Source organism: Lineus longissimus, chromosome 13, assembly GCF_910592395.1.
Source record: "Lineus longissimus chromosome 13, tnLinLong1.2, whole genome shotgun sequence".
NCBI lineage: Eukaryota > Metazoa > Nemertea > Pilidiophora > Heteronemertea > Lineidae > Lineus > Lineus longissimus.
This window is the reverse complement of record NC_088320.1, coordinates 15,428,396-15,455,270: the sequence shown is the minus strand read 5'-3', so window position 1 is coordinate 15,455,270 and position 26,875 is coordinate 15,428,396. Positions and strand designations below refer to the sequence as shown.

The 26,875-nt window shown below is 43.0% G+C and overlaps 2 protein-coding genes across 5 annotated transcripts; both read right to left on the bottom strand.

The window, feature by feature from the left end:
- Nucleotides 1–7,634: 7,634 nt before the first annotated feature.
- Nucleotides 7,635–14,204, bottom strand: LOC135497883 (death-associated inhibitor of apoptosis 1-like). 4 transcript variants are annotated; one of them, XM_064787871.1, is made up of 4 exons: nt 14,178–14,204; nt 12,951–13,085; nt 10,825–11,116; nt 7,635–10,587 (listed from the first exon to the last, which is right to left on the bottom strand). In XM_064787871.1, exons 3-4 carry the CDS (start codon nt 11,104–11,106, stop codon nt 9,034–9,036), a joined length of 1,836 nt encoding a protein of 611 aa, XP_064643941.1. In that variant the 5' UTR covers nt 11,107–11,116; nt 12,951–13,085; nt 14,178–14,204; the 3' UTR covers nt 7,635–9,033. The 4 variants fall into 4 exon arrangements, with proteins under 4 accessions (XP_064643941.1, XP_064643943.1, XP_064643942.1 ...); XM_064787873.1 differs by lacking the exon at nt 12,951–13,085 and having other exon boundaries at nt 14,178–14,192; XM_064787872.1 differs by lacking the exon at nt 14,178–14,204 and having other exon boundaries at nt 12,946–13,365.
- A 5,044-nt stretch (nt 14,205–19,248) lies between these two features.
- LOC135497995 (sodium/mannose cotransporter SLC5A10-like) lies at nt 19,249–25,021 on the bottom strand. Its single transcript, XM_064788103.1, has 11 exons — nt 24,853–25,021; nt 24,345–24,521; nt 23,979–24,143; nt 23,456–23,642; nt 23,072–23,277; nt 22,601–22,736; nt 22,122–22,380; nt 20,864–21,032; nt 20,327–20,542; nt 20,001–20,106; nt 19,249–19,557 (listed from the first exon to the last, which is right to left on the bottom strand). The coding sequence occupies exons 1-11, from the start codon at nt 24,925–24,927 to the stop codon at nt 19,328–19,330; spliced, it is 1,926 nt and encodes a 641-aa protein (XP_064644173.1). The 5' UTR covers nt 24,928–25,021; the 3' UTR covers nt 19,249–19,327.
- Nucleotides 25,022–26,875: the final 1,854 nt, after the last annotated feature.

The following is a 26,875-nucleotide window of genomic DNA, read 5'->3' as shown; positions in this document are numbered from 1 at the left end:
CGCATAAAGTAAATCCTTTACTATCCATCGACATTTATTCAGGTTGTGTTCTGGGTATGCAGATCGCCCTAAACGTCGAAGATGGGCTGATTTGTTTACAACGAACTGGTTTTAATGTCACCACTGAAGTAACGCTCAGTATCATATTATTACCTTCATGATAACTCACCTAAAATCAGAAAGCCCATTTTAGAAGTTTGGAATACGTTAATGTTGCGTTCATGTTTGAATGTGTCAAGATTAAGTAGGAGATACTGTGCAAACTATCGACCTTCTATCGGAGATTCTGCATCAATCCAAAGTCTATTTCTAACGCATGAAAGTAGAGTGGGCCATGTACGGTATTGCGTTAAATTCCGTGTGACTTGAATGCAACATCAGCGCCGGGAAATTTGAGAGCAGTTACTGATATTCCTGAAAGACCATATTTCTGTATATAAAGGTGGTGGTTCAGCTTTAACGCAGAACTGAACTGTGCTAAGGCCATGGGAATTATTAATCCTGTTTACCGTCCACCTCCCGCATGGGTTCTGAGCGAACATGAAATATTTTCATTATTTTTTTAAAAATCTATTTATTTTATTGTTGCCATCATTTTTTTATTTAAATAATCTTTCCAGTGGTTCATCTTTACCTTAAATGATTGAAAAACACAATAAAAACTTGGCAGGGTAGGCTCTTCATCATAATAATGACATTTTTTCAATGCCTCATGTTGATGACCGACCTGATTTCCATTTACTGAATCGCGTGTTTTGACCAGTAAATCAGACTGTAAACCGATAATGAATAATGAAAAATGAAAAAAAGCCTCATCATCTTTTTAAATCTCTCGGACGGTAAACAGGATTAATCATTCCAATGGCCTAACCGAGAGAATAAACATCTGGTTACACTCCTTCTTGATTTACGATGTCATTGACTTGTCGATTAAAGTGGATGACGTCATGTAGAATTGTCATATCATATGGATGTCTATGAAAGTCGACTTTACGGCAACAAGAATTCATTCAGTGATAAGTACATTGTCCCTAGTTAAGGATACTCCTTCTGCTACTTTCATATCACGGGAACCCATTATAAGAGAATGTTTAACCGTTATCATGACAATACGACAGCAAGCTGTATTATTTACCCTCGGTAACGCGCTAGGACAGACATGTTGCCAATACTTTTTACCAAGAGATCAAGTGCTTCTCCAGTTAGAGATGACAATCATCAGTCCCGAAAAAAAGATCGGCCTACTTAATTCATTCTTCGGCACATAACTGATGAGGCTTGGCAATATTGATGCAATTATGTATCATAAATTGAGTCCGTTAGAAATGAATTTAAGGTGAGCTTGGTCAAAGCGTCCATTGAGAGAAGCAACCATCCATGAGGTACAAGTAAGCCGTGAATCAACAATGTGAGAATGATTTTGATCACTGGAGATATTAAGAACTGTGGGGAATATATATACATTGGCATACGTGATTTGATTGGCAAATAAGCTTTATCGTTGACATCTTCTCACGTTTGGGTTACAGTCAGCTGTTACAGAGTTTGAAGGTAAGTCATCAAAGCCTAGATGTCTACTGTGACAATAACTACACATCGATGAGAAAGCCAGCAGATTTAGGTCCAACATAGTCAAGCTTCCTTCGCTGACAATTCAAGTTGTCGATTACTGCACAGAAACCGTTATCGCTACGCCGACAAGCATTCGCCTCGTGAGATCGGTGCTTATGCCGCATTAGCAATAACACGCTTATATTTCGGGTGTATGCAATCCGAAGATCGAAAACTGCAGGCCTGTACAAAACGCAGACCCATGTACAAATACGAAGACCCCCCGAGCTACAAAACGCAGACCCAACTACAAAACGAAGATCCCCGAACTACAAAACGCAGACCCATCTACAAAACGAAGACCCCGAGATACAAAACGCAGACCCATCTACAAAACGAAGACCCCCGAACTACAAAACGAAGACCAATCTACAAAACGAAGACCACCCGAGTTACAAAACGCAGACCCAACTACAAAACGAAGAACCCCGAGATACAAAATGCAGACTCGAATCTTATACAAAAAGAGTTAATACTTATTTACTTTTAAGACTCAACACTCTTAAAAATAAAGGTTTTGTGCTTATAAAAAGCTTTTACGGTTTTTCAAGCAACAAAATAGGTACCCTCCAGAGGTTTTCCAAATTCTCGTCAGCGACTGTCTGACATGTTCACGAATGTGAGACCCAACCTCAAAGGGGAAAATTAGGAAAATTACATTTTATTCCTCATTTTTCGAACGCTATTGTTGTAAAATCGGGCGTATAATGATACTAGCCAGTCACTTGGCGCGGCGCTGCTTAGCTGGTAATCCGACAGGTGGCACTGCGTCAGGTGATGATGCCGATGGCGGAAGTTATAGCGATGTAGCTGGCCTCTTCAGGCAAATCGGTTGTTCTCTCGACAGGTATTTTGTTGGTCCTTCTCCTTTCGTGTCTTGTGGCATAAGCAACCCTTAGTCTCAGCCCCTCCCCAACCCCTGACACCCTGAACAATAGCCCATGTTCAAGGGTGACTAAACGGCCCCTACTCAAGTCACTCAGACAATACATCCTAAATGCCCAGTCAAACTATGTACACTACACCATGTACTACTATTACTTACAAAGTAAATGGCTTATAATCCCCATATAATCCCATAATAGTAGAAATATACGTTCCCTCACCTAACTACATGTATTTAGCTGTGGATCATCCCAGAATGAGTATAATAAAATCAACCCAAGGAAACACTGCATTGCACTGAATATGCATTATATATTTTAGTTAATACTTTTAACCCCTGAAACCCAGATCCACAACACTATTGATAAACGAATCTACATACTATATTAAAGAGTCAGAAGAGAATGTTATCGGCCCACCATCATCAATCTCATATGAAACCAGATATTGATCCTCAAGCCTTGGATCACTCCGCTGGCCCGGACTCCGTTACACCAACACTTGGCGCACGCGGATCTGCCTGTATAAGTTGGTTCTGTCATTCCTCACTAGATGGCACGCTGAGTGATCATTTGTCATTCATTGTGTGTTCGTCTGGTGTGGAGGGCTTTGCTCCACTCTGTTAGTAAGTATCGCAGTATTTGTGTACACCTTTATGTGCACTGTACAGGCGCTACACTGTGCTCTGATGGTGTAGCGAGTCTCGCAGCACATGGAAATCATTCGTGGATGGCCATGAGGCGATGAAGTTTGACGAGTGAGGGTCGTCATTTAGTAACAGATAAGGGCTGTAAGGGTAGAAGGCTACCATTTCTGCAAAGAAGCAGCGAGTCTCGCAGCAGATGGAAGTCATTCGTGGCTGGCAATGAGGTGATTAAAAAAAAGACGAGTGAGGTTCGTCTATTTTTATGGCCATCAGTCGTGATTGACCATGGGGCGAAGGAATGGCCAATGTGGCGTGCTAGTGTATTAATTTTGTACAGATAAGAGCTGTATTTCGATGGAAGGCTTCCATATCAGCGCTGTCATTTCTGGCAGGCCATTTGGTTATTGGAAGAATGTGCGTGAAGGACGGCACGGTTTAACAAATAGAAATTCCCCATTTTTATAGAGATAATGCGTAATTCCAGCTGAAGACATGTTTCAGAAATGTAAAGGGTGCACGTGCTGTGTCAGTGCGTATACAGAACAGTGTTGGATATAAAGAATCTTAGATATAAAGTCGTGCCGTGCAGCGTATGAAACAGATTTTGCGTGCATGTCGCAAAGGAGGCTATTGGTAAATCCTCCAATGCGTAAAACTAAGCCATTTGTGCCAGTTTGTCTTTGGTCAGTTAGACTCGCTGGCTCTGCATGTATAATTCTGCTCAATTGTGATTGATTCCGGTGTGCAAGGGATAGTAGTCCTAGGGCTGATAGTCCGTGTAACAATAGCCCGCATTGCTAAATGTTTTGGTTAGGGTTAGCGGTACAATAGATCATGCTGCTTAATTGATCAAATACAATGCTACCGGACTATGACTCCAGGGGGACTATATCCGCTGTCACACCGGGTTTCCAACATCGTATATTTGAAACCTGGCAATGCGTGGGAGTTGATCTTTGGGGCTTACTGTATTTAGCGCAATATTACGCCTATTTAGCGCAATATTACGCATCGGGAGCAATCATTATTTTCTGACACTAAAAAATACAATGGAACAAGGGTAGATGTCAGTTATCTTTTCATCTCATAGATGGCGCGCCTATTGATCTACTATTATATACTAGTAGTAGTACATGGTGTGGTGGCGGTGACCTATAAGCTTGAATATCATGTCTGTTTTGCTTTGGGATAATAAAGATTACCTTAAAGAGACAATAAGGCAGCAAGATAAAGTTACACAAAGTCGCCAAAAGGGTTCTCTCACATCTAACGCTTGTGTAAGGAATATAGGCCTATTTAGTGCTGAATCGGACATGGCCCAGCGCCCTCAGCCAAATTAGCACCTCTGCTCCTGCCTAGGCCTATAGTCCCCCTTTAATAAGCCCAAGGGGAGTAGGCATTTACTAATGGATTAGCCTCGGTGAGAAGAGGGTGGTGAGCGGAGAAGGCCAGTGATGGATAAAGAGGGGATGGGAACGGAAAGGGAATCAGGAAATAAGGGTTGGTGGGGAGATAAGGAAGGCAATATTGATCATTTTCTAGCTCCCAGATCTATCATCAGGAGGTTGACCCCGAAATACTACTGTCAAGGTCATGACTGGTCAAAGGTCACGGAGTGCAAAATCACGAAACCTCTCAGTCTATGGCCCGATCATCACCAATCTTGGGACATGTATGGGTCTTTAGTGGGTGTTGACCCCAGAAATGCCAGAGGGCCTTTTAAATAGTCAAAGGTCAAAGGTCAAAATCTACTTACACCACTGAATGCAGACAAAAATCAACACTATTCCGTTAACGTACGATATACCACCCTGTGTACTGTACAGTTCGGGACGGGTGCCGGTTGGCTGGTCGGGGAACTAAGTCTACCTACCACCCTGCCATCTTTAATACGACGATTATGGAACCAAGGTAAACACAAACTCACACTCGCGAAAGTCGTCGACCTAACAGTACCCGTACTTCAGTTTTTTGTTATTGGATTAGTAGTGTTAGTATACATCGAAAATATCGGAGCTACAGGTCCGTCCTCGAACGTTTATCCATGGTAAATCATCATGTGTGGGTAAATGTATTAAACCAAATAATGAACACTCCCTAAGCGGAAGTAGTTGATCTCGTGCCCTATGTCCAATTACATGCATTTCATCGTGTTTCTCAATAGGCAGAGAAATAGGTACCACATTTTGGGTTTTCCCCCATTCATTGCGCTAAGCGTAATGATTGCGCTAAATACAGTAAGCCGATCTATGGCCTTGAGCCGGTGTAACATCTGTGGTTGTTTCCCATGTGTCAGTGTTTCCAAACAATAGGCAGCTAGAGAGACCATGACTTTTCAATAGGGGGGATACACAGAAAAACTCGTCAATCTATTTTTGAGCGTTCCCAAACAATGAGGGGAAACACTCAAAAACAGAAACACTCAAAAACATTACACCTGGATATCTAAATCCTTTTGTGGAAGCTAGACTTTCACGTGAGATAGGGTTGGGGATTCTTTCCATCACGTCTTTAGCTAGTAATATACATGTATAGTTATAAAGCTGAATCTAATAAAAGTGCCAACATGGGAGCTAAATTTGACTGTTAATCTCATCTGAGCTGTCGGTTGTACAGTGCGGTATCAAGAAGACACCTTCTGGATATCTCAAACGTAAGGAATCCCCAGCCTTTGACCCACACTAACCCACTACTTGAAGCTACTCTGCAGCAAAGTATACTATATTATATTGTTTGCGAAGAAGAAGAATATTTTAAGTATTGAGAGAAGGAGGATAAGCATAATAACGAAGATTGCTATTGCACTTGTCAACATGCTTGATCCTTTCTATTTCCCAATACTCAATGAGAATGAGCGAAGGGGGTTGCACTCATGATGCTATTATAACGGGCCTCGGCTACCATCGATAAACCATTGCCACCCGAGTAATGGTTTCGTTCCTTATAAAACTTGTTTTCGAAGATTTTAACGATTGCTACAATTGTCATCGTACTGTTGATCAATTAACGTCCTCATATAGGCAGGGGAAAAAATCAAAAGACGCAGAACGAACGAGAAATTTACAACTTGAGCGATATCGCGGTCCTTGTGTACACCAGATTCAATCGGAAGGTCAGAGATCATTGCTACGCCCTGCGTAAATCGTGTACGATGACCGCCGTGGTGACATGCGGAACAAGGTGTGATATACACTTCTGTGTTGACAGAGGGAAAACATTTGATCTGCTTTGGAGAATGACTGATTTAAATATCTTAACAATACAATAGTAAAGAACACGAAGAGGCATCACATTTTCAAAAATATCAAATAGGTTGATCCTCCCAGCCTAAAGATAAAAGATAAATAGGGAGGAGCGTTGTAAAATTGTTGACTATAGAATTGTCTTCCCTGAACCCCATGAAAGGGGATGAGACGCATGTCTCCTGCATGACGTCAAATCTAATCACAATCACGATGACTTTACGAAAAATATTATTAAACCGCAAAGAGAAATTCCACAAATATAGGTCAAGAGCTTCCGATAAATCAATGCATGCTCACGGTTTTCGAACATTAACAACACATAGGCCTATGACGTTATTACAGATAAAAAAGTTTATCATTACAAGTTAAATAGTACATGTATATATAAAGCATATTAGAGTGGGCCTTGTGCGTCAATCTGAAGTTTTTCCCCTAATTGAAAAAAATCTATACAAGCCTGGCGGCGGCTGGGATCACGTAGGGTGTGGCTTTGGTTGTGGGTGTAGAAGGAATGGTCTGTAGGCATGTTGATACCATTTAGCAATGAATGTGTTGTTATGGTAGGGTAGGTGATGGTACTAATATGAAGAAAAGGTGTGAGTTATGAAACGTAACAGTACAATTTATTATTTTATCTTGGTACATCAGCGCCGTGTAGTGGAAAAGATGGGAACCAGTCCAATCACATGCCTGGGGAAACCGATAAAGGCTAAAAATAAAATGGGTCAGAAATGACGGGTTTCCCCCTTAAAATCGCATTCTTCAAAAACAGCCGTGATCCAATAAACCGGAAGAATGACCCTCACTACTCTTGCTATGCATGTCATCAGACGCGGAGCCAGCTGAGTGCTGGTCCTGCATTATCATTTCGGATGCTTAGGTCATCTTCAAATGCAGTTGGATTGAAGACCCGAATGCAAGAAGCCTCTTCGAAGTAAGATGTACTATTTCCAAATAGCCAGAGGATCAGGCCAAAAGCACTAGGGAAAGAAGGGGAACCTGTTTTGGCGTTTGCTACGTACTGTCCAGCCAACTGAATTAAGCAATATCTGTTGTGGGATTTTTCGTCAATCTAAATCATTAAGTATCTAGATTCTGACTTGGCCTCATGTCTTACCCCTAAATGTTTTGTACTTTTTGCACTCAGATCTTCAACCGTTAACAATAAAACATTTAAAGAATAAAAGAACACAAATCAACAAATGATTTTAGAAACAAATAATGTAAAAATAAATTAGGTGCACAAGTTTTCAAAATAAATATCATTTCGTCTTGCTAAATCGTATAAATTACTAACAATAGTAACAATTCTACAGCTTTGACCGCCAAGTGTTTGGTCAAAATAAAAACGATTCTGGTTACACTAGCTGATGTATATATCGCACCCTGCGCGTATATCACGGTTTACAAAAATATCCTGTTAATCAAAAAGGTCTCCTCAGCTTTGCACCAGTGTAAGGCTGATATATCTACCTCTCGAACAATCGTCTGAAACTAATGGTTGTTTTTGTATTAAAGGTGACCTGAAACGCTTTTATTAAAATTTCAACTTTGGGAACAAATGATAGGGCTTAACATAAGAAACAGAATTGTGAAAACTGCATGAAAATCAAACTACTCATCTTAAAGTTATAGCAGTATGTAATTCAAACATTCCAGCGTGGTGCAGGAAGAACAAATTGATGATGTACATTGTGTTGTACTGAAATATAGTTTTCATAGTTTCAAACTTATATTCTAATTACCTTGTCACAGGTATTAGCTTTTAGTTAACATGTTAATGTACAATTTTAAAATATAGGCATGAAACTATAAAAAAGTTTATTTTAGTACAGCACAATCTACATCATCAGTTTGTTCTTCCTACACCACCTGGAATGTTTGAATTTTATAGCTGCCATAACTTGAAGATGAGTTGTTCGATACTTGTGCGGTTTCACCACTGTGTTTGTTATCTTATGCCCTTTTACTTTTTCCTCAGTTAAAAAGAGTTACAGGTGACCTTTAATCTATAATGATGTGATATGCACATACATGTAGGTACCTAACTGATACAGGATAGTGACAGATGGTGACCACACTCCCTGGAAAAACAATTCATAAAGACATATAGATGTAGTTCCTTAGTCATTTTTTCAGAGTAAGTGTTTTTTAGTCTTTTTTAAAATTACATACAAGCCGAGATCTTGTGGAAAGCTTAAACGTTTGTGTTTTTTTTGCTTATTATACTATAACTTACTATTACAATAGCAAAACAATATATAATGCATGATAATTTAATTAATTTAATTTAATTTAATATAAGTTTATTGAGCACCAAGAGTACAGAACATAAACTATAAAAATACAAACAAACGAAGGAACACAATGATGGCACTCAATAGGGACACCCAGAGGGATCATAGACCCATAATAGGGGGTCCCCTAAAAATTAATACATATAATGATAAAAATCAATCAATATTGGACTTTTAAATCTACAGTTAAAATCTACAGTTAGCACACCTGCAACGCCCAACCCATGTGCACGCATAGTCCGGGTCAAAGCGCCCCGTCAACAATTATTACAAACTGATAGTCAGATTAAGATCCTGGGTTAAAATAGCACTACACATTTGCTTTCCCAGGGAGTGTGAACTGCCTGTATTAAGAAAGGAACGCCTTAAGAATCCCCCGTATGCCTCTCCTGCAGAGGGGACACTCATTTATCCTAATGTTGCAGTTCTCACAGACGACTAAATGTCCACAAGGTATAAAGACTATGTTCGCATCGCGTTCGTAGCAAATCTTACACATCTTCTTGTCCTTCAGTTCCCGGTTTTCTTTCTCCAGAATTTTGCTCTCTAGGCTTAAATTTCCAACCGATGTTTCGATATTGTTGACAGTTGAACTATTTCCCTGGCTACCAGCCGGCGCTGTAGTTTCTGTCCATGAGGAGGCTCCCACAGATAACGCCATGGCGGAATTGGAACTTGACCTCGAACTTGGTGTCGTGGAACTTGATGTCCTTGACCTTGGTGTTGCGGATGGAGGTTGTTGGTTAATTGATGATCCTTCCGACCCTGAAGACATGGCAGTATTCTGAGTCAAGCCTAGCGCGTAGTGCCTGACAGGGTAGTCGTCTCCCATGTCAGCAGCCTCCACGGTAGCCATTAACATGTCCTTGTACGACTTGAAGTCGTCTCCATTATAAATCATTTGCTCTGCAATGACAGCACCGACAAGTTCAGCAGAGTAACCCATTCCAATTAGTCTCCGTGCCCATTCCATGTCCAAACGAGCTCGGACTTCACGGGCTTGGACTTGCCTCTTCGGAATTCTAGGAGGGCGGTGCGGTCTAGCGACAGGTTGAACACGTGGCAACCGTGGCACGCGCCGAGACAATGACGAGGTGATATCATGTCTCCCAGTTGACACAGTTGGATGTGAGGCGTGGCCATTTGAAGTGCCCGGTTGTGGTTCGTAAACATTAGTAGATTGACTAGATGAGGTTGGAGTTGCGGCTGCACTTTGAGCAGGTAACTCGGGTGCAAGTTGAGATTCCGTAAGGTGCATGGCGGTGTTTTGTTCTATGGAGGCCAGCTCCTGATTAAGCACACTGTCTTCAATATCACAGTCATCGTACATTTCCTGAACATTTCGAATATATCTTTGGCCCTTCTCGAACTTAACAAAGCCACACCCAGGACTGAGTCTGGCGTGTTCTATCCAGGCGTCGTCACTCTTCTTCAAGGGCGGCACAGCAAAACCACAATAGTGGCACAACAAATCCTTCCCCGAACCCGGATAGAACAACCCGGCTTCAGCCGCCTCGGCAACATTAAACCGGAATGGATTATCCCATCTTCCAAGACTGAGAGTTCGTTCGATCCTGTTCAAATAATTTGGGTATTTAGCGTTCGTTGGGTGGTAAACGCCACTGCCACACCCTGTGGCAGACGACGTGGTGACGTGATTGCCACGTGATCCATCCTCGTACATGTCCTCATCGCTTGAACCGTAGGTGTCTGAAACAACATTTTCATCCAATCGGAAGAGAATGTCACGTTTCGAAGATGGCAGATCGCTCCTGGCGCCCTCTGACTTTTCTAAATCTCCTAAAGATGGCGTTGAGTTTGCTTCTTTATTTTTTATGTAATTTTCGTACTTTACCCTGGGGAGTTTGCAGTCTGGACTCTTGGCGTCATGCTTATCTAGGATCTGTAATGAAGAAGGGGTTAAATGATGATTTTGGCCCTGTTATTACAATTATATGACACGGGGACACTTCGTTCGAGCGAATACTGGGGGTAAACAAGGAGGGTTCTCTATTTCGTTTTAAAGTATTTACTTTGATTTCTTAACAGTCATTATATTCGTCTAAAAGTAATCAGTGCCAAATAGGTGATAATGTTTTAATTATTCTAAAGAGTGTTGTTAAAAACCAACTCAACGTACATTTTCTATTTCATGTTCATCCTCGATTGTTGCGTCACATTTCGAACAAACGACTGCACTGGTCAGCTGACTATAGATAAACAGCAAGTTAGCCAAGGTGGCGGATGCCTTATGTAACTTCTCTGAACTGAGTTGATCGGTCGATGATTTCCCTGTTTTCCTATCGTTCACTTGTTCCAATCGATCCTTGCTAGTGCCATCAGCTGCAGCTTCGCTTAAATCCGCAATCTTGGTATTTCCAACGTCCAAAACGTATGGTGAAGTTGGTGCTGTTGTAGTCATTTATTTGCAACTAAAAATACAAAATGCGGCTTACATTAGTCTACGGTATACATTAGTTTAATCTTAGACTACATTAATAACACCTGGTGAATGAAATTGAATTACACGTCAAGCCTGTGAAGTTGTTACTTCAGTTGTTCTACATAGAGAGATTCAGATGATCGCTGCGAGGCAAATCGATGAAACAAAACAAGTGGCTCTTTTTGGTCTTTATATCTAAACGACAAACGAAACTAACGCAAGTGTCAACCAATGTTAAATGTTAAGACTGCTGGGGAAATGAACCGTCGATCAACGGTCAATCCAACGTTGGGCCGATATCCTCCGTGCCACCTGGAACCTTGGAATGAGCCTAACAGCTATCCGTATTATATATAAATGTATATCATTCTGATACTAGTCGGGGTATTTTGAGTGAGAACGATTATTGCAAATGTCGAACGGCACCATCATGCTGGTTTCCCAGAAAGCCAGAATCAGTTCCCGCTATCTGTATCATATATAAAGGGATATCATCCTGATACTAGTGGGGGTATTTTGAGTGAGAAATATTATTGAAAATGTCGAACGGCACCATCATGCTGGTTTCCCAGAAAGTCAGAATCAGTTCCCGCTTTCCTCGAATCCGTGTCAAGCAAGCAAAGGGAGATCAGAATTAAGGGGATTCCGCGAATCTCTGCCACTGTTTCAGTTCAGACTTCCGCAACTGAATTGTAACTGTCAATTCTCAGGTCCCCTGATGATATACTAGCCGACTGATATTGCCGCGGATATCATGTTTCAAGTATACAATGTCATGTACTTTACCACATAGGCCTATGAATATCCAGTCTGTTTTGCCAACGTACAGTTGTGAAAGAACGCTCCGCCTTTCGCATATACGTTTTTATAGGCCAAGCGCTGTAAAAAGTGCTGATTTTGGATAATTTGGCTATTGTGAGATCCAGAACGTTGGTTTCACAACACTCTTGAAATCCGCCAAGCAGGCGCACTTTGGGAAATTATTAAAAAGGAGGTCAACCACTTGATGCAAAGAATGCGTATAGATTGATAGAATTGAAACTGCTGACTCACTGCCAGAAACATACACTTTAGAAACGCTATTCAGTGGAACATGGATACTTCCTAAAGCAATAAGAACTCCATCAAATTGAAGATTGCCAATATTAAGGTTAGGAGTCTGTTTTCTGGAAAACTAAGCACAAACTCCCGCCCTTGACATTGTCATTCACTTTGTTTTGAAAGGGTTCTAACTGCTTTAGGATTTCACGTTCTTTCCAAACTGATGGTTTCTATGGTCAAGCATGATAAGAACGATACTCACGGTCCTGCCAGACGACTATCAACATGTTACCATATCCTGACTTCGCCAATTTATCATTTAAACTGTAGGCCCAACGACCTGTTATCAAAAATGACTTTCGACCTCTTGAATAGGCCTATTATACCACAGTTCAATATCCATTGCAAATAAGTGCGAAAGTCATCAATGCGGACGTCATTAAGTCAATTGACAATAGGGCCTACGTGCATTGGCCTAATTTCTCAGAAAGTCTAACAGCTGACCGAGTCATATTGGATGTGATACAATCAACAATAATAATTGAAAGCAAACCAAAATACGTGCAAATATAGGAGTGATATTGAAAATATCCCTCACCTCACCCCCACCACCATCACTGAAAAAGTATGAAGACTGATCAAAGTGCATTAGAATCATTCGTTTCTTACCACTATATACTCCAGGAAATACAGAACTGTTAGGCCTACACTTGGCAAAAAGAGGCGGACTGTAGCACAGAAATTAAAGAGAAAGGGATGCAACGATCACGAGATTACCTTACCGACTGCTGGACAGAGTGAGACCGCTCACCATGCCAGGCGGTGGTCAGTCGTCCCTTCATCATCCTGTCTTGATGATCGTCAGTTGAGCTGCTCGTCTGATGAGACATGACTTATAGCTATTTTTAAGATGCCATCTGAAACGATGACATCACGTGCTTAGTAATATCAGACAGTGATGACACAGCCGGCCACGAGGTCCTCGATCATCCTGAGCCTCAAGCCGACACACGGCGTAAGGTGTGCGAGCGGATCGGAGGAGGATACGACTGACTCTGGTTTTTCGAGGATGCCGGTCAATCTATTTCGTGAACAACGATTTCGATCAAAAGAATGATTGAGGTCACCTGATGATTGTGAACAGACAGGACAACGCAAGTGGTGCCACTTAACTGCTTTATACCAGATTAATATACAATGGTCTAGATAATAAGTGTCCGTAACCACGTGATTGTCAATCAGGTTTAAGGCCACATCCATGTTTATTTTCGTATCTTGACCACCAAGGTTTTTGGATCTCATAAAGATTTAAATTATAAGATATCCATACCCCAGCTACGTGTAAAGGGATTATAGACCACCATGGGGTTCAGGGTGCCCTTTCGCATCCTTTACAAGGAGTGAAAGGGAATCTGGTTCTCTGATTGTCTTCCTCCATCAAGATATGCTATCTAAAGTCATCAGTAAATGGAGAAATCTCGCCATACACAAATTATTCACTTTTCCCATGACACAAAGGCGGCCAAGTGTTAACAGCACTGTTGGGCTAACACGGCCTAGCCTGCATGACTGTTCCCATTCAGACCCAACCCCTCCCTCCTATTCACTAAAAAACCTCAGGAATTTTCATGAGAAATGCTGTGCTACACGAACGCCCCCTCCTTTTTCCGGCTCCTGGTCCCGCCCCTGTTAATAGGCCAAAGTACCGGTGTACGTGTCTTGAGAGTCCATCCGATTATTGAGCCCATCTACCCAGTTTTTACGAGCCAGCAAGGTCGTAGTCATGACAGTATCATATGGCGCTTTATTCCCGCCAACCTCCACTGCTCTCTTTAAGCTTAACATCTCTGACCCCCTCCCCCCCCCCCCCTTCATAACAAGAGGTTGTAATAATCAGTTTCCTTTGGTCTAAACCTCCACTGGCAAGCGTTATTTCCATAACACTATTCCAATCAAAACGGCAGGCGAAACGACCGAGTCGATTAAAAATCGAAAATACCCGAACTCACCTTCGCTGAATCGGCAAACGCAGTATGTGGATGAAGTCCCGATTCGCTTCTTATAATGTCTATACTGAGCTGTGTGCGTCACTTTTGGGAATTCCCAATGACGTAATGTTCTGGTATTTTCCAGTCGACTCATGACGCATGCGCGGGACATGGCGGGATTTTCAATTTGCCAGAGCCAGTGACGGCAGTGAGCAGTTGAAAGTGTCCCCGGGGAAAATAATGTCCGGCCCTATTGTATCTGACATTACCATTAGTGTCAATAGCTCAGTGATTTAAAGCGCTCTCTAGAATCCTTTGTTCCCCTGACATTCTATATCCTAGGACATCTCAAACGTTTATACCGGGAGTGCCCCCCCTCCCCCCCCCGCAAACGAGTGACTGACTCGGATCGGATAGATACTCACTTTTATGACTGTGGTCATCACTACTACGCTCTCGGTCCAAGTGGTTTTGGCGGCCGTTCAGTTCTGAAGTTGCCCTCGTGGATGTCAAGAGTGGGCTCTAACCATCATGATAGCAACAAAAAACCATTGCTAATGGTCATGATGGCCAGGCCAGAAGAGTAAGTAAGTAAGTATATGATGGCAGAGCCAACCTGCGCTCATGCATACATATTTATTTCGAGGTTACCTGCATGTATTATTTAAAGGACAGGTTCGTTCATCAATTTGTTTGTGATCAGTCCCAGTCACAACTTCAGGGTCGCGCAGTAATCAATAAGCAACACCCGTGGGGCCTAATGGTAGGAGGCTTGATTGCGACAGGCTGCGCGACCGTTTTTGATGAAGTACCTTCAATACCTTTCTATACCTTTCAGACACGATTATCTTGGCATATTTAAGAAAATAGAAAATTACAAATTCACCATTATTCACCCAACTAGCTGTAAGTGTTCATGGCGCCATTTCGATCATGAGGCGAGGCTATCCCACAGTGCCTTGCGCTTTGAGGGGATTCCCCAAGTTTCGTCAGTTCGTTGGCTGTTTGTACGGTGAAGATCAGGTCAGCGCTATTTTTAGACAGCACACGGCATCGATCAATATTTTAGTCTCTTGCACATGCGTTCCATTGGCGGCACAGCACTGTCTAGGCGGTTCATGCCCATTTCGCCTTGTCTTTTTTCGCCTTTTCCCATTTTGCCTTTAAAAAATATACATTTCGCCTTCTCCTATTTCGCCTTTTCCAATTTTGCCTCTTCCCAATCCGCCTTATTCTATCTCGCCTTTGTCTTTTTTCGCCTTTTCATTTTTCGCCTTATGCTATTTTGCCTCTGTTTTATCTTGCCTTATCACAAGTTGCCTTATCCATTCTTGCCTTCGTCTCAGTTTGCCATTGTCTTAATCTGCCTTCTCCTATTTCACCTTGTCCTAATTTACCTTTGTCCTAATTCGCCTTCATCCTATCTCGCCTTTACCCGCCCCGCCTTTGTATTATTTCGCCTTCTTCCCATTTCGCCTTCTTCCTACTTTGCAACAAACTTGGTGTCTTTACCCATGTTTGTTGAGTCAATCTTTCATATGAAAGTGTCTTCAACAGTGTTGAAGGGCTTCTAGGGTCCATTCGGGGGTACCTGCAACCAAAACCCGGTGGACATTGCCAAAATTACAAGTGTAGATAACTTCTCAGCCATTATAGTCATATTACATTACATACCATATTACAAAAGACTTTTGTCTCTTTTACCCATGTTTTACCCATGTTTGTGGGGCCAATCTTTCATATAAGAGTGTTTCCACGAATTATGTTTTGGTACCCTACCCAAGGCTGTTGCTTAATTACCAATATTTTCAAATCTTCATAACTTCTGAACCATCTACATGTAAGCTTACATGTATCTCCAAAACCAACTTTTGGATTGATAAAAGGCGAGGTGAGATATGGCGAAACGGGAGAAGGCAAAACGGGAAGAAGGCGAATTGACATAAAGGTCAATCAAGAAAAGGCAAGATGAGATAAGGCAGGATGGAACCAAGGCAGAATAGGACAAAGGCGAAATAAGAAAAGGCAAACTAGGATGAGGCAAGATGAGAGGAAGGCGAGTTAGGAAGAAGGCCAATTGGAACAAAGGCGAGATAAGACGATGGCGAAATCGTAGAAGGCGAATTGAGAAAAGGCAAGTTAGGAGAAGGCTAAATGGGAGAAGGCAAAATTGGATAAGGCGAATAAGGTTAAGGCGGAATGGGCAGATACCGTCTAGGCCGAGTCACACGGTTGATTCAGAGACTGACGGCTACAGCGCGATATACATTTTGCGGCCTGCCTTTGGGAATGCCAAGGCGTGTGGTGATTCGATGGGTTTAGCTCTGGCTTTGGCGGGAATAATGCGGACAATTTTGATGCCGGGCGGAAAGTTTTGTGACTGGCTCTTTAGTTCAGGTCAACACCTCTACCCCCCCCCCCCCCCCCCCCACCCTAATTTTTATTGCAGATCTGCGCGAATCTCGGGACCCAACTTTTTGGATACTTCATAACCGGATCTCCGGAAATTACCGGAAAACTCTCATGCCTGGGAGCTGATCTACTATTCCTTCACTCGATGACCGTTGGTTTTCGAGGTTTGAGCCCTATCGTGGGTCAATGGCAAAACACGCTAAACCGACATTGATTCTGGAACTTTATTAAAAGTTCCAGAACGGCGTGTCCCAAATTCTAAAATTCTAAAACGGCTTTATGATACACCATGGTTCGTTAGACCAACACTTACTTGCCACCCTGTCCATCCTGGGATCTGGCTTTTTTACCCCTGAAATCGTGATGGGTTTATTGAAAACAACTTGTGCCAGGATGCTCCATGTCTCACTCAGTACAGCGTGTCTGTGGCCGGGGAAAGCTGAGACCACGTGACTTGACCGACGGCCACCATCAGATTACAGCGTCTTCCATCGCAGGAAGTGTTTGTGTATTGCATTGCCCATAATACTACGCAGTGCCATCTATAACGTAATACGCACATTACCACAACAGAGAAAATGGCGTAACGCTGTCAACAATATGGAGCCGAAACAAGACCACAATTGATTTTTTAAGCCTTTAAGCAGTTAAATTGTCAATATTATGCTACCAAATGTTCTTGGCCAATAGCGTAACTCGATTCACATCATGTGATTTCAAGTCATCACATCGTATCGGATCCAAAAAAGCAATAACGGATCCAAAAAAATGTCGTAACGGATCCTAAAAGGTTTTAATCCAATCAAAATGAAGTTTACAAATGATCTTGGATGTTTATAATAATGAAACAAATTGTTTCATTATTTTCCTTTGGATTGATTTCTTTGCCAAGACATTTGGTTGCATAATATAGCAAATTTGTATAATGTTGGACCGCGACGCATCAAATACTGCGTTGGGTTGTGAATCTGAAATTTTGATATGATATTCTGGACAGTCGGGCAAGTAAATGGTGAAAAATAAACCGGTAGTTGACCACGGAAATTTTTTGATAATCGACAAATTAGACAGACTTTTATATTTCCACTCTTTTCAGCCAACTGGCAGAAAAAACTCAAAACACGCCCCCTATTGCAAAAATAGCAAAATTCAAAATTAACTTTTTCATTAAATAATTTCTTTATATCTGTAGACCTACCACAGCAAATATTTTTTCAATACCTCTCCAAATATGTACTTGAGAGTTAAAAACATGCACTCGTCTAATTGATAGGCCTCGACCCTCCAACCTAAGAATATTCATTAGTGGTCTTGTCTCAGCCGTGAGACGTGCTCAACAGCGTCACTCAATGTGAACAAGGTGAGTCAATAAGGAGTTTAGCCCGTGGTCGAAGAGAAATTGATGCCACACCCAGCCACCTATCGGAGACTAATACTTTTAGTTGGGGACAACGTGTCCTATGGCCTCTTTTTGGCTTTTTTCTGTCGAGTGGTTGAATCAGTTGATGAAGCATGTAATTTGAATTAGAGCAAAAAAAGTGCTTTAGATTAAAATTGGCGGTTATGTTATGGTTGTCGGCAAACGTATCAAGCCATAGCAGCCTCAAAACGACCAAACTTGGTACATAAGTTTACCAAGAACACATGACATTCTGGTACATTTACCATGTTTTGAAGTCCGTTTGCTTCATAAAAAATGCACTGTTCTCTGTTCCGTCACAACGTACGCTGTCGCGCTTGCGCGGGAAGGCGAGGCGCAAACTGAGTGTAATCATGAAACATGCAAAAGGAGAGCCAAGTTAGCCCACTGAAATTGCCTTTGATCTGTTGTACATCTCTTGTGGAGGAAAGGGCTTGTCGATTTACAGGCGAATGGTCAATATTTGTTACAGACGACATTGAAACCACTCGTTGTTATTGCCCCCCCCCCCCCCCCCCCCACCCCCACACCCCCACCCCCAATCCAGCACGCCGTGCACCACCACCAGGTTACCACTCAGAGAGACGGACGAATGCTAAATAGTAAATCTAAAGGTGCCCGGATCTCCTTAATATCACTATTAGCCAATGAAATATCACATTTCGACCTACATAATCGAGTTTAGGATAACAATATCAATTTTGATAAAAGCACTCACTCTCATGTAAACGAAAGGAACCTTTTTCGAATTTTCTCGAGAGTAATCACCTTTGATGTAACTCCTAATAGATGGCGCCACATATACCATCTATATCCAGGCAGTCAACCACATGTCTAAGTGCTCTGAGTCCAATCTGAGGAACACCACCGTAGAAATAGAGAGGCCATTAATCATAGGTATTTTATGTGCGATAAAAGTCTGATATCTTTGAAATACTCATAAGCTTAATATTTCTATGGCTCAGCGAAAAATTAGAACTGTAGAGCGCTTTCTATCTTTACATGTGCATTGACAATTGCTGCGCTTCAATCGAAGTGATTCGGAAAGTGGTTGTTCAACTGAAGAGATTCGAGAAGCTTCACGAAGAAATATTTGGGGAAAGGACCTCTCTGGGTCCTCATTGTTTCATCAACCGATAAAATTATCCTTTTTCACCAGGGCTAATACCACCAACCCGAAGGTCTGTGTCTGGTCCACCTCACCATAAAAACACGTTTTGTTTCAGTAAACTACATGTACATTGTTGGTATTGTTTATCACTTGACCCATGGAAACTGTTCTTGTTGTTGTTGTTAAGACTTGACAACAAATCGTTCTTCCATCAACACAGTGGTGATTTTACGAGAAGAAGCCAACGAAGAATACCCCGACAGCCACCATGAACAAAGCGCTGATGTTAACAAATTTCCGCCATTTTGGATTCTCTGACATCGCCAGCATGTTCATTTTCTCTTCCATTGCCTTCCTCTCTTCATCCGGGACCTTTGAATCCTCACTAGTAACGCCGCAGATGAAGTTGAAGGATCTGCGTGCGCATGATTCTTTTGGTTGATATTTAACTTCGTCGCCTGAAAAAAGGCAATAATTGGATGCCAAGAATTGAACATAACGGCCTTGTACCTTCACTATACCAACGCTTCCCTCCCCTGACGACTTCGTCCTTCAACAGGACAAATATCCACACCACTAGCATAAATGCTAAGGTGACATGGGTTAGAAACGTAGTACATTCATTACCTTTTGGAGGTGAATTATCACTCCTTGTTGATAATATTTGCTCAACTGTTGGAAGAGGGCATTTTTTCACTTGATGCAAGAGGACGAGATGTTATATCATAACAAACGAGTGAATTCAGAGCAACAGTACGAGATGTTATATCATAACAAACCAGTGAATTCAGAGTGATTAGCGCTGCACATTGGATATACTGGTACTAAATCCGTAACTTTACTAATAAGGAAGAGGCAACGATATCGAACGAATGACAAAGCGGGTGATAATTAGGCCTACCAAGTGTTTTGTCTAAGTCCGAAAGGACAGCTTCCACTTCTGTTTCTTCATCTTTGAGCGTGGATCGATTGACTTGGTTTCTTGTTAACCACGTAAGACCTTGGAGCTGGAAAAGAATGTCGATGTCAACTAGGTGGCGGTAGAGAACGAAACCCTGTTTTACCAAACAGCTACTATATTCAGCCAATAACGGCCTCGGCCAGCGAGAGGAAAAGCTGACCTGTAACCATCAAACTCTAGTCTACCTATCAAACCTACAATAACGTCCGACACAAAGGTGAAAAATTCTGACTGCAAATAACGGTGATTACTCAATAATGTCTTACCTCCTCTTCCTTCTGTTGTTCCGTCAGCAAGCTGACAACAACAGTCACAACGAGACTCAACACGAACAGGAACACAGCATAATGTAAGAAATGCCATTTTGCCAAGATGTCTGGTCTAGTGTCTGGTTGGCCGCAAGGTGGCGCTGGAAGGGCGAAGCTGGCAATCATCCTGACAACACCCAAGATGAGGCCGACCATTAGCCCCCAGAATGCACCCTGAAACGAGAAATCGTAGGTGTTTGGGTCTTTACCGCCGTTTGTATCATCACCGTCACCATCATCATCATCTGAAAATCTAGAGCCAGAGGTAGACAATCCACGACCCAGGTCAAAAATTTCGAGATAGGCAGCTCTCGTTGTGATGTGCAACAAAGAAGAAGGCCTGGTGAAATGTAAAGTTTCGCATAACTGGCCTGCTATACAACTGCCTCCTGTTGGGATTTCATGGATATCGATGTCTCACGATATGAACGATTTCTCGATCAATACCGCATCTTTACTTTAAGCAATGTTAACGTGAATTTGTTATTGACCGACCTGTTCATTGGTTCGCTTCCAGAGGACAGCAGCCAAATAGCAGGAGAGGGTGGGTGGGGCCAGGTACGAGTTGACGCCCTGGAGATAGTTCACCAGCTGCCCTCCTTCTGTGTTCTCGAGCAGTGGAAGCCACGCTACGGCAAGTCCGACGAAAACGAGGACAAACAGCCTACAATGACAACCAACGACGATACTTCTTGATGAAGCAAATTAAATATGGCACAAAGACAATAGTTGCACATGGGCTCATGAAATCGATTTGTCTCATGTAACTCATGTAACGCAAATTCAAAGACGTTATTCGGCTATCTCCCGTTCCTTGACTAAGGTGTGGCTGCGAAATCTGCAACGGAAGACCAGTGCGTCACAGGCAGACAATAGGGTGGTTTCGCAGGCGCACGGATAGCGCGACGTGAACAATTAGCAGCGGTGACGTCATCACTACTTGCGGTGTCGTGACGTCGTACGCAACGTCCCTTCGCGTAAACGGAGGGAAAAGACGGATAGCGGGCTCGATACACGTAAGTCTAAACGGACAGCAAAATTGACGAATTTTCACTGACACAGAAGTCGTACATCCTGAGTAGCACCTGTAATAGTTATTAGCAATATTGTGCTGCAAATAAATGGCTTTTGTAGTCGATATCGCCTATCCTTGCAGGCGAAAAAAGATGATGAAGTGCGGTTGCCGATGTTTCGCTCCCATGGATGTACACTTGACACTTGTGCCGCATGCATTTCATGCATGTCATGATGTGGATATTTCCCCGGCCATCCATGGTCATGATGATGATGGAATGTGTTGTCTTGTGTGTTCATGTTGTGAAGGCAGGTCTAGAGTGGTGCACGGGTGTGGCACAGCCAGGGGCAGGCTCTGTAAACTATATAGCACAGGAATGTCATCTTTGCGGAATCTGAATTCGTTCCAACATTGATCGTCCGTGTAAGTCTCTAAATCGAATCTAGGCAACGCTAGATCATATGTTACCCCCCTTGGCACCGCCATTTCTTTAAAAAGTAGGTACACAAACTCATCATCTTCATTTTCAATCGCCAAATGCAAGAGTTCTCCGAGTGCCGCCATTTTCAAAATTCGCGCCACCTAGACTTAAACGTAACCGTTTTCTTGTGCGCAGCGAAACCACCAAAATGACGCAGCAGTAAATAAAACGGTTACGTCTAGCTAAACGTTCACGTCGTGCTATCCGTGCGCCTGCGAAACCACCCTAATAGCTATACGGTCATCTAGAACACGTACCTGCTCACAATCATCTGCTCTGTCTCGGAAGCCTTCTTCCTAAACTCCGTCCACAGATCGATAGTAAACACAGTCCCACCACTGTTAAAGATGGACGTCAGAGAACTCATCAGAGCTGCCAACATGGCCGCCAACATCAACCCTCTCAGACCAACTGGCAGGATTTCCAGGACGAGTTTCGGATAGGCTACGTCGGCACATCCTGCGGCGTTACCACAGGCAGCCCTGCAATCGTCGGCGGTGGCACACGCGAGGGTCTCTATGGAAAATAAAGGCATAAATTCCGTAAATTGGCCACGAACAGGCGATGGCACAGCAAATAACGTTTTCTGGATTATACAGGTCGTACCACCATTTCGATTTTATTTCAAAGAATATGTGACTAGAGTGACCTAGACCTTTGATTACGATAGTACATAGATTCGTATCCAATACACTGAAATGTCCATGTACTGCAAACCTGTCCCGATAGAAATTACCAGGGAAGAAGACGCGGCTAGCTAATCCAGGCCAGATCATGATAAAGATTGGTAGAACCTTCAAACAGGCGGCAAGTACACTCCCTGCCTTGGCGTGGGTGAGGTCTTTCGCTGCTAAGATCCTCTGGGCTAACACCTACAAAAAGAAAGGATGGGTTACGTCGTTAGCTGCTCAGATGACCTGGGCTATGACCTGCAAAAGGGAAAGATGATCGTAGAATGGCGTCAACTAGCGTCGTTTTTAATATGGAACCTTTAAACATTCAACCATGCTCCAAACCTCGGCACTGGTAACTGTTGCCGACCGACTGACTTCCCAATACACAGCTCCGCGATGAATAGACATCAACCATCTTCATCAAGCGGCAGTTTAAGACTTCCTGTCGTACTGGCGAATCAAAAGACCACAAAACTGAGTTTGATCTCGGCAGTCCCTGTTCATCACCTTGTACGCCTGAACTCCTCGCCTACCTGATCAGTACAGAAATACAAGGTTGCTAAGATGCTGGCCCCGAACACTGTGCCAGGCCAAGGGTAGTTTGGATCGGTCGCTGGCCGCATGATGTTGAAGGCGTACGGGTCAGGGTGCCCGCAGGTCGAGTTCATGGTCGCGTTAACGCCAACAGCATCCATGTATTTATTCTTCATGGCTTCGTAGCCACCGATTCGTATCATACCTGAAACAGAATGTAGGAAGAGATTGGGAACCGATCTACTGACAGATGGCCGCCCGTCACTTTGGTACCGTACATTGTACACTTCCTCTGTTTTCAAAACGAAAAAAGAAGCACGCTGATTGGTGGACCACACAGATTTCGAAATGGAGTGGATCTCGCGAGACAGGGTTGCACTTACTCATAATTGCCAAGATGGTTGCCGAAATCAATGTGACCACAGCCTGTAGAAAGTCTGTGTATATGACTGCAGCTAGTCCTCCTAGCACCGTGTAGAGGGCGGTTGCCGCTAGCAAGGCGAGCACAGATACGTAGACATCCCAGCCGAGCGTCGCCTTGATAATCACTGCGCCAGCGTAGATCTCCGCCTGGAAAATGGTTGGAGGAAAGCCAATCAATCAGGTTAGCTGCGACACCATAACCTACTTCCTCAAGCAAACTTTGCTGTGACTTCTTCTCGGATTGGCCCAACAGATTTCCTCTTTGACCAATCACAAGTCCTCATTCTATCCTTTTGGCTAATCAGAGCCTTCAATCTGTAGATTCAGCCAATCGGAAGCCTTTATTCTGTCGATTTGACTAATAAGACTTCCTCATTCTGATTAACAGTAGCACTGAAACCGAAGGTATGATATTTCTTTATTGTATGGCACTAAACGAGGAGTCACGTATCAAACAAGGGATACTGACAGAACCATACCTACCGACAGTTTGGTGAACAGAAACAGTAGTAGTGACAGGACAGCATAATAGATCTTGAGCCTCTTGCCGCCGAACCTCTTCTGCAGATACTCGGGCATGGTGTACACTCCCGATGAGATGTAGACGGGCATGAAGAGAAAGCCCAGCAGCAACACGCCGAATAGACCCTGAAAGAGAGTCGTCATAATGGATACGGGGTAAATGGAAGTATCACAGTAATGGCATCTCCACATCTCCATCTCCATACAGGTTCTCTTTTTGTTATTCGATTACCTTCTTTTCAATGCACTTCCTCATTGTCTTATCCCATAAAAGATGATTATCTAACCTGATTATTCCATAGCGGATGACTCTCCACCTCGACTTACCCCGTACTCGTAACAGATGACCGCTATCCCTACAGAAGACGATGCTCCCGCCAGAGCGATGAATGTACTGCTACCGATGTTGCTCATAAACAATGACGTGCCCACCAACCACCACGGCATCGCCCGCCCTGCTAGAAAGTATCCTTTGGCTGAAGACCGCCCTCCGCGGCATGATGGCTGGAAAAGTATCAAAATGTTATATCAGCAATCATGTTACAAACGTGGCCTCACAGCCCTCAAAATGAACAGGTTTCTTGTCCGTTTCTGCTGTGTCGTCATTTCTGCTCAAAGGTATGCGTGTATTTTAAAGGTAAACCTATATCTTTATATACCGTGTACTCGAGTGATCTCATGTACAACCGGCCTTACACGACCCCTCAGTTCAAATGCCCCTCAACCCTCCGATTACTGAAGCCCGCCGAGTATGACTTCGCCCTGACATGAACATTTTTGATTCACTGAAAATTTTAAAATGAAACACGAAGTTTCGAATACATCTCTTTCTTACCCAAAGTCCAACGATAACTGTGATGACGAAATGAATGCCGATGATGACGTAATCTCCCACCTCGAGATCGGCCATGATGACTGTAGTTTGACGACCTTAAATCTTTCAGCCCTTCTGGGCCACTCTACCAAGAGCAGGCTGTTTTCCTTCTGGTTTCGTGCAAGGACGTCGTTACGTTTGGATCAACCCATTTGTATAACACCGGTACACCCGCCCTATCGACACGAATACATATCTAGTATATATACTCTTACTTTTATCTTGTCCTAACGAATTACAGAAATTTGATAAGCGTTATCTCTATAGCTGAACGTTTGAGATAGTATCGTAAGCCTGAGGGTGTGGCACGGTGGTTTATGCCTGTTTCGCCTATTCCTGTTTCGTCTATTCCTGATTCGCCTATTCCTGTTCCGCCTATTCCTGTTTCGCCTATTCCTTTTTGGCCTATTTCCTGTTTGGCCTATTTCCTGTTTGGCCTATTCCTGTTTCGCCTACTTCCTGTTTCGCCTACTTTCCAGTACCCCTACAATAAATCGACTCTCCCACGGGGAACCTTAGGGATGCATGTCCATTTTATGGGGAAAATGTGAGGGGACAATTGGATGATGTTAACGATGTGATGACTATTTGACTAATCAAATGCCATCAACTTTGTTAACAAACCATGCCATGACCGTTTTGAAAGAGTCACCTTGAAAGCGGGGACAGTCCGGGACTTATTTGACCGTAGGACCATAGGACCATACTGACACACAGTAAAAACTAATAGATTAAGTAGAGTAAAGCAGTCGTTTATTTTATAAAAACAGGAAACCTTTCTCAAATCTAATGATAGGGTAAAACTTTCTTACTATTTTATATCTTGCCTTTTAAAATAAGCTAAAACATGAGCCTATGTAAGCTATGTATAATTTTCCAAAGTTATTCCGAATAATACTAAAATAATTGAAATGTCGCTAAATCCATTATTTCAGACTTTATTCTTAATGATAGCCTTTAACACTATAGTAAGGGACGGTTCATATTCCTACGTCTGTGGGGAGGTTAGCAATACATTTGAATAGGTGAAACAGGAATAGGCGAAACAGGAATTAGGCGAAACAGGAATAGGCGAAACAGGAATTAGGCGAAACAGGAATAGGCGAAACAGGAATTAGGCGAAACAGGAATTAGGCGAAACAGGAATAGGCGGAACAGGAATAGGCGGAACAGGAATAGGCGAAACAGGAATACACCGGCACGGTACCCGCAAAGCTACGGTGACCGCTACATGGCGCTGCCTGTCCCGAGGGTTTGAGTCGGCGGGGAGACGTGACATAATTTTGCCTCAGTTTTCAGTCATTTGACATATGATGTGAAAGTCAGCGCCGCCTACTCAGTGGAGGCGATTCCAAAGCAGAACTTAGAATCACTCTGATTCTTTAACAGCTGATCGAGGCATGTTAACCACCATGCCCAAGTCCAATTCAGGAAAGATGACACCAATTCTGCCAAACTGGCGAGGAATATTTTGGCAGAACCCTAGACGGGGACCGGGGCCTCGGTTGCAAAACGCCAGACGGCGCGCGCGTAGCTCAGAACATAAACAGGACATTCCATTTGTCAACCTTCATATTCATTGATATTGAATTCATATAGATTAGCTGCCATACAGGCCTAAACCTGAAAAAGCTATTTTTGTGTTGAAAATGCATCCGTCTGTACTCGCCACATACATCTACACATGAGAAAATTGCCTTAATCCTCGCAGACGGGCACCTGAGCGATTGATGAGATTTCTCACTCTGCTGGCTCGATTCGCTTGCGGCATCATCCCCTCAACCTTCCTGTCACCATTGTCTACTGGTAGCTTCTCATCTGCCAAAGTCCGCACATGGGCTCCCTAATGGGGCATCATCACGGTTGTTAAAGCAGTCATCGACCTCGTCCTCGTATTCTCCCCTTGGTGTCCCTAACAGCCTGGACTACCTCCTTCATCTTGCCAATGTTCGTGAACGAGTGTACCAGCCGGACAATGACGCCT

Coding starts and splice junctions, on each gene's coding strand:
- LOC135497883 (XM_064787871.1), bottom strand. CDS start 11,106: ATGACTACAACAGCACCAACTTCACCATACGTTTTGGACGTTGGAAAT. Junction 10,588..10,824: donor ATGAACATGAAATAGAAAAT/GTACGTTGAGTT, acceptor TCTTCATTACAG/ATCCTAGATAAGCATGACGC.
- LOC135497995 (XM_064788103.1), bottom strand. CDS start 24,927: ATGGCCGATCTCGAGGTGGGAGATTACGTCATCATCGGCATTCATTTC. Junction 21,033..22,121: donor GAGCAGATGATTGTGAGCAG/GTACGTGTTCTA, acceptor TTGTCATTGTAG/GCTGTTTGTCCTCGTTTTCG. Junction 19,558..20,000: donor GGACTTAGACAAAACACTTG/GTAGGCCTAATT, acceptor GCCTTTTTTCAG/GCGACGAAGTTAAATATCAA.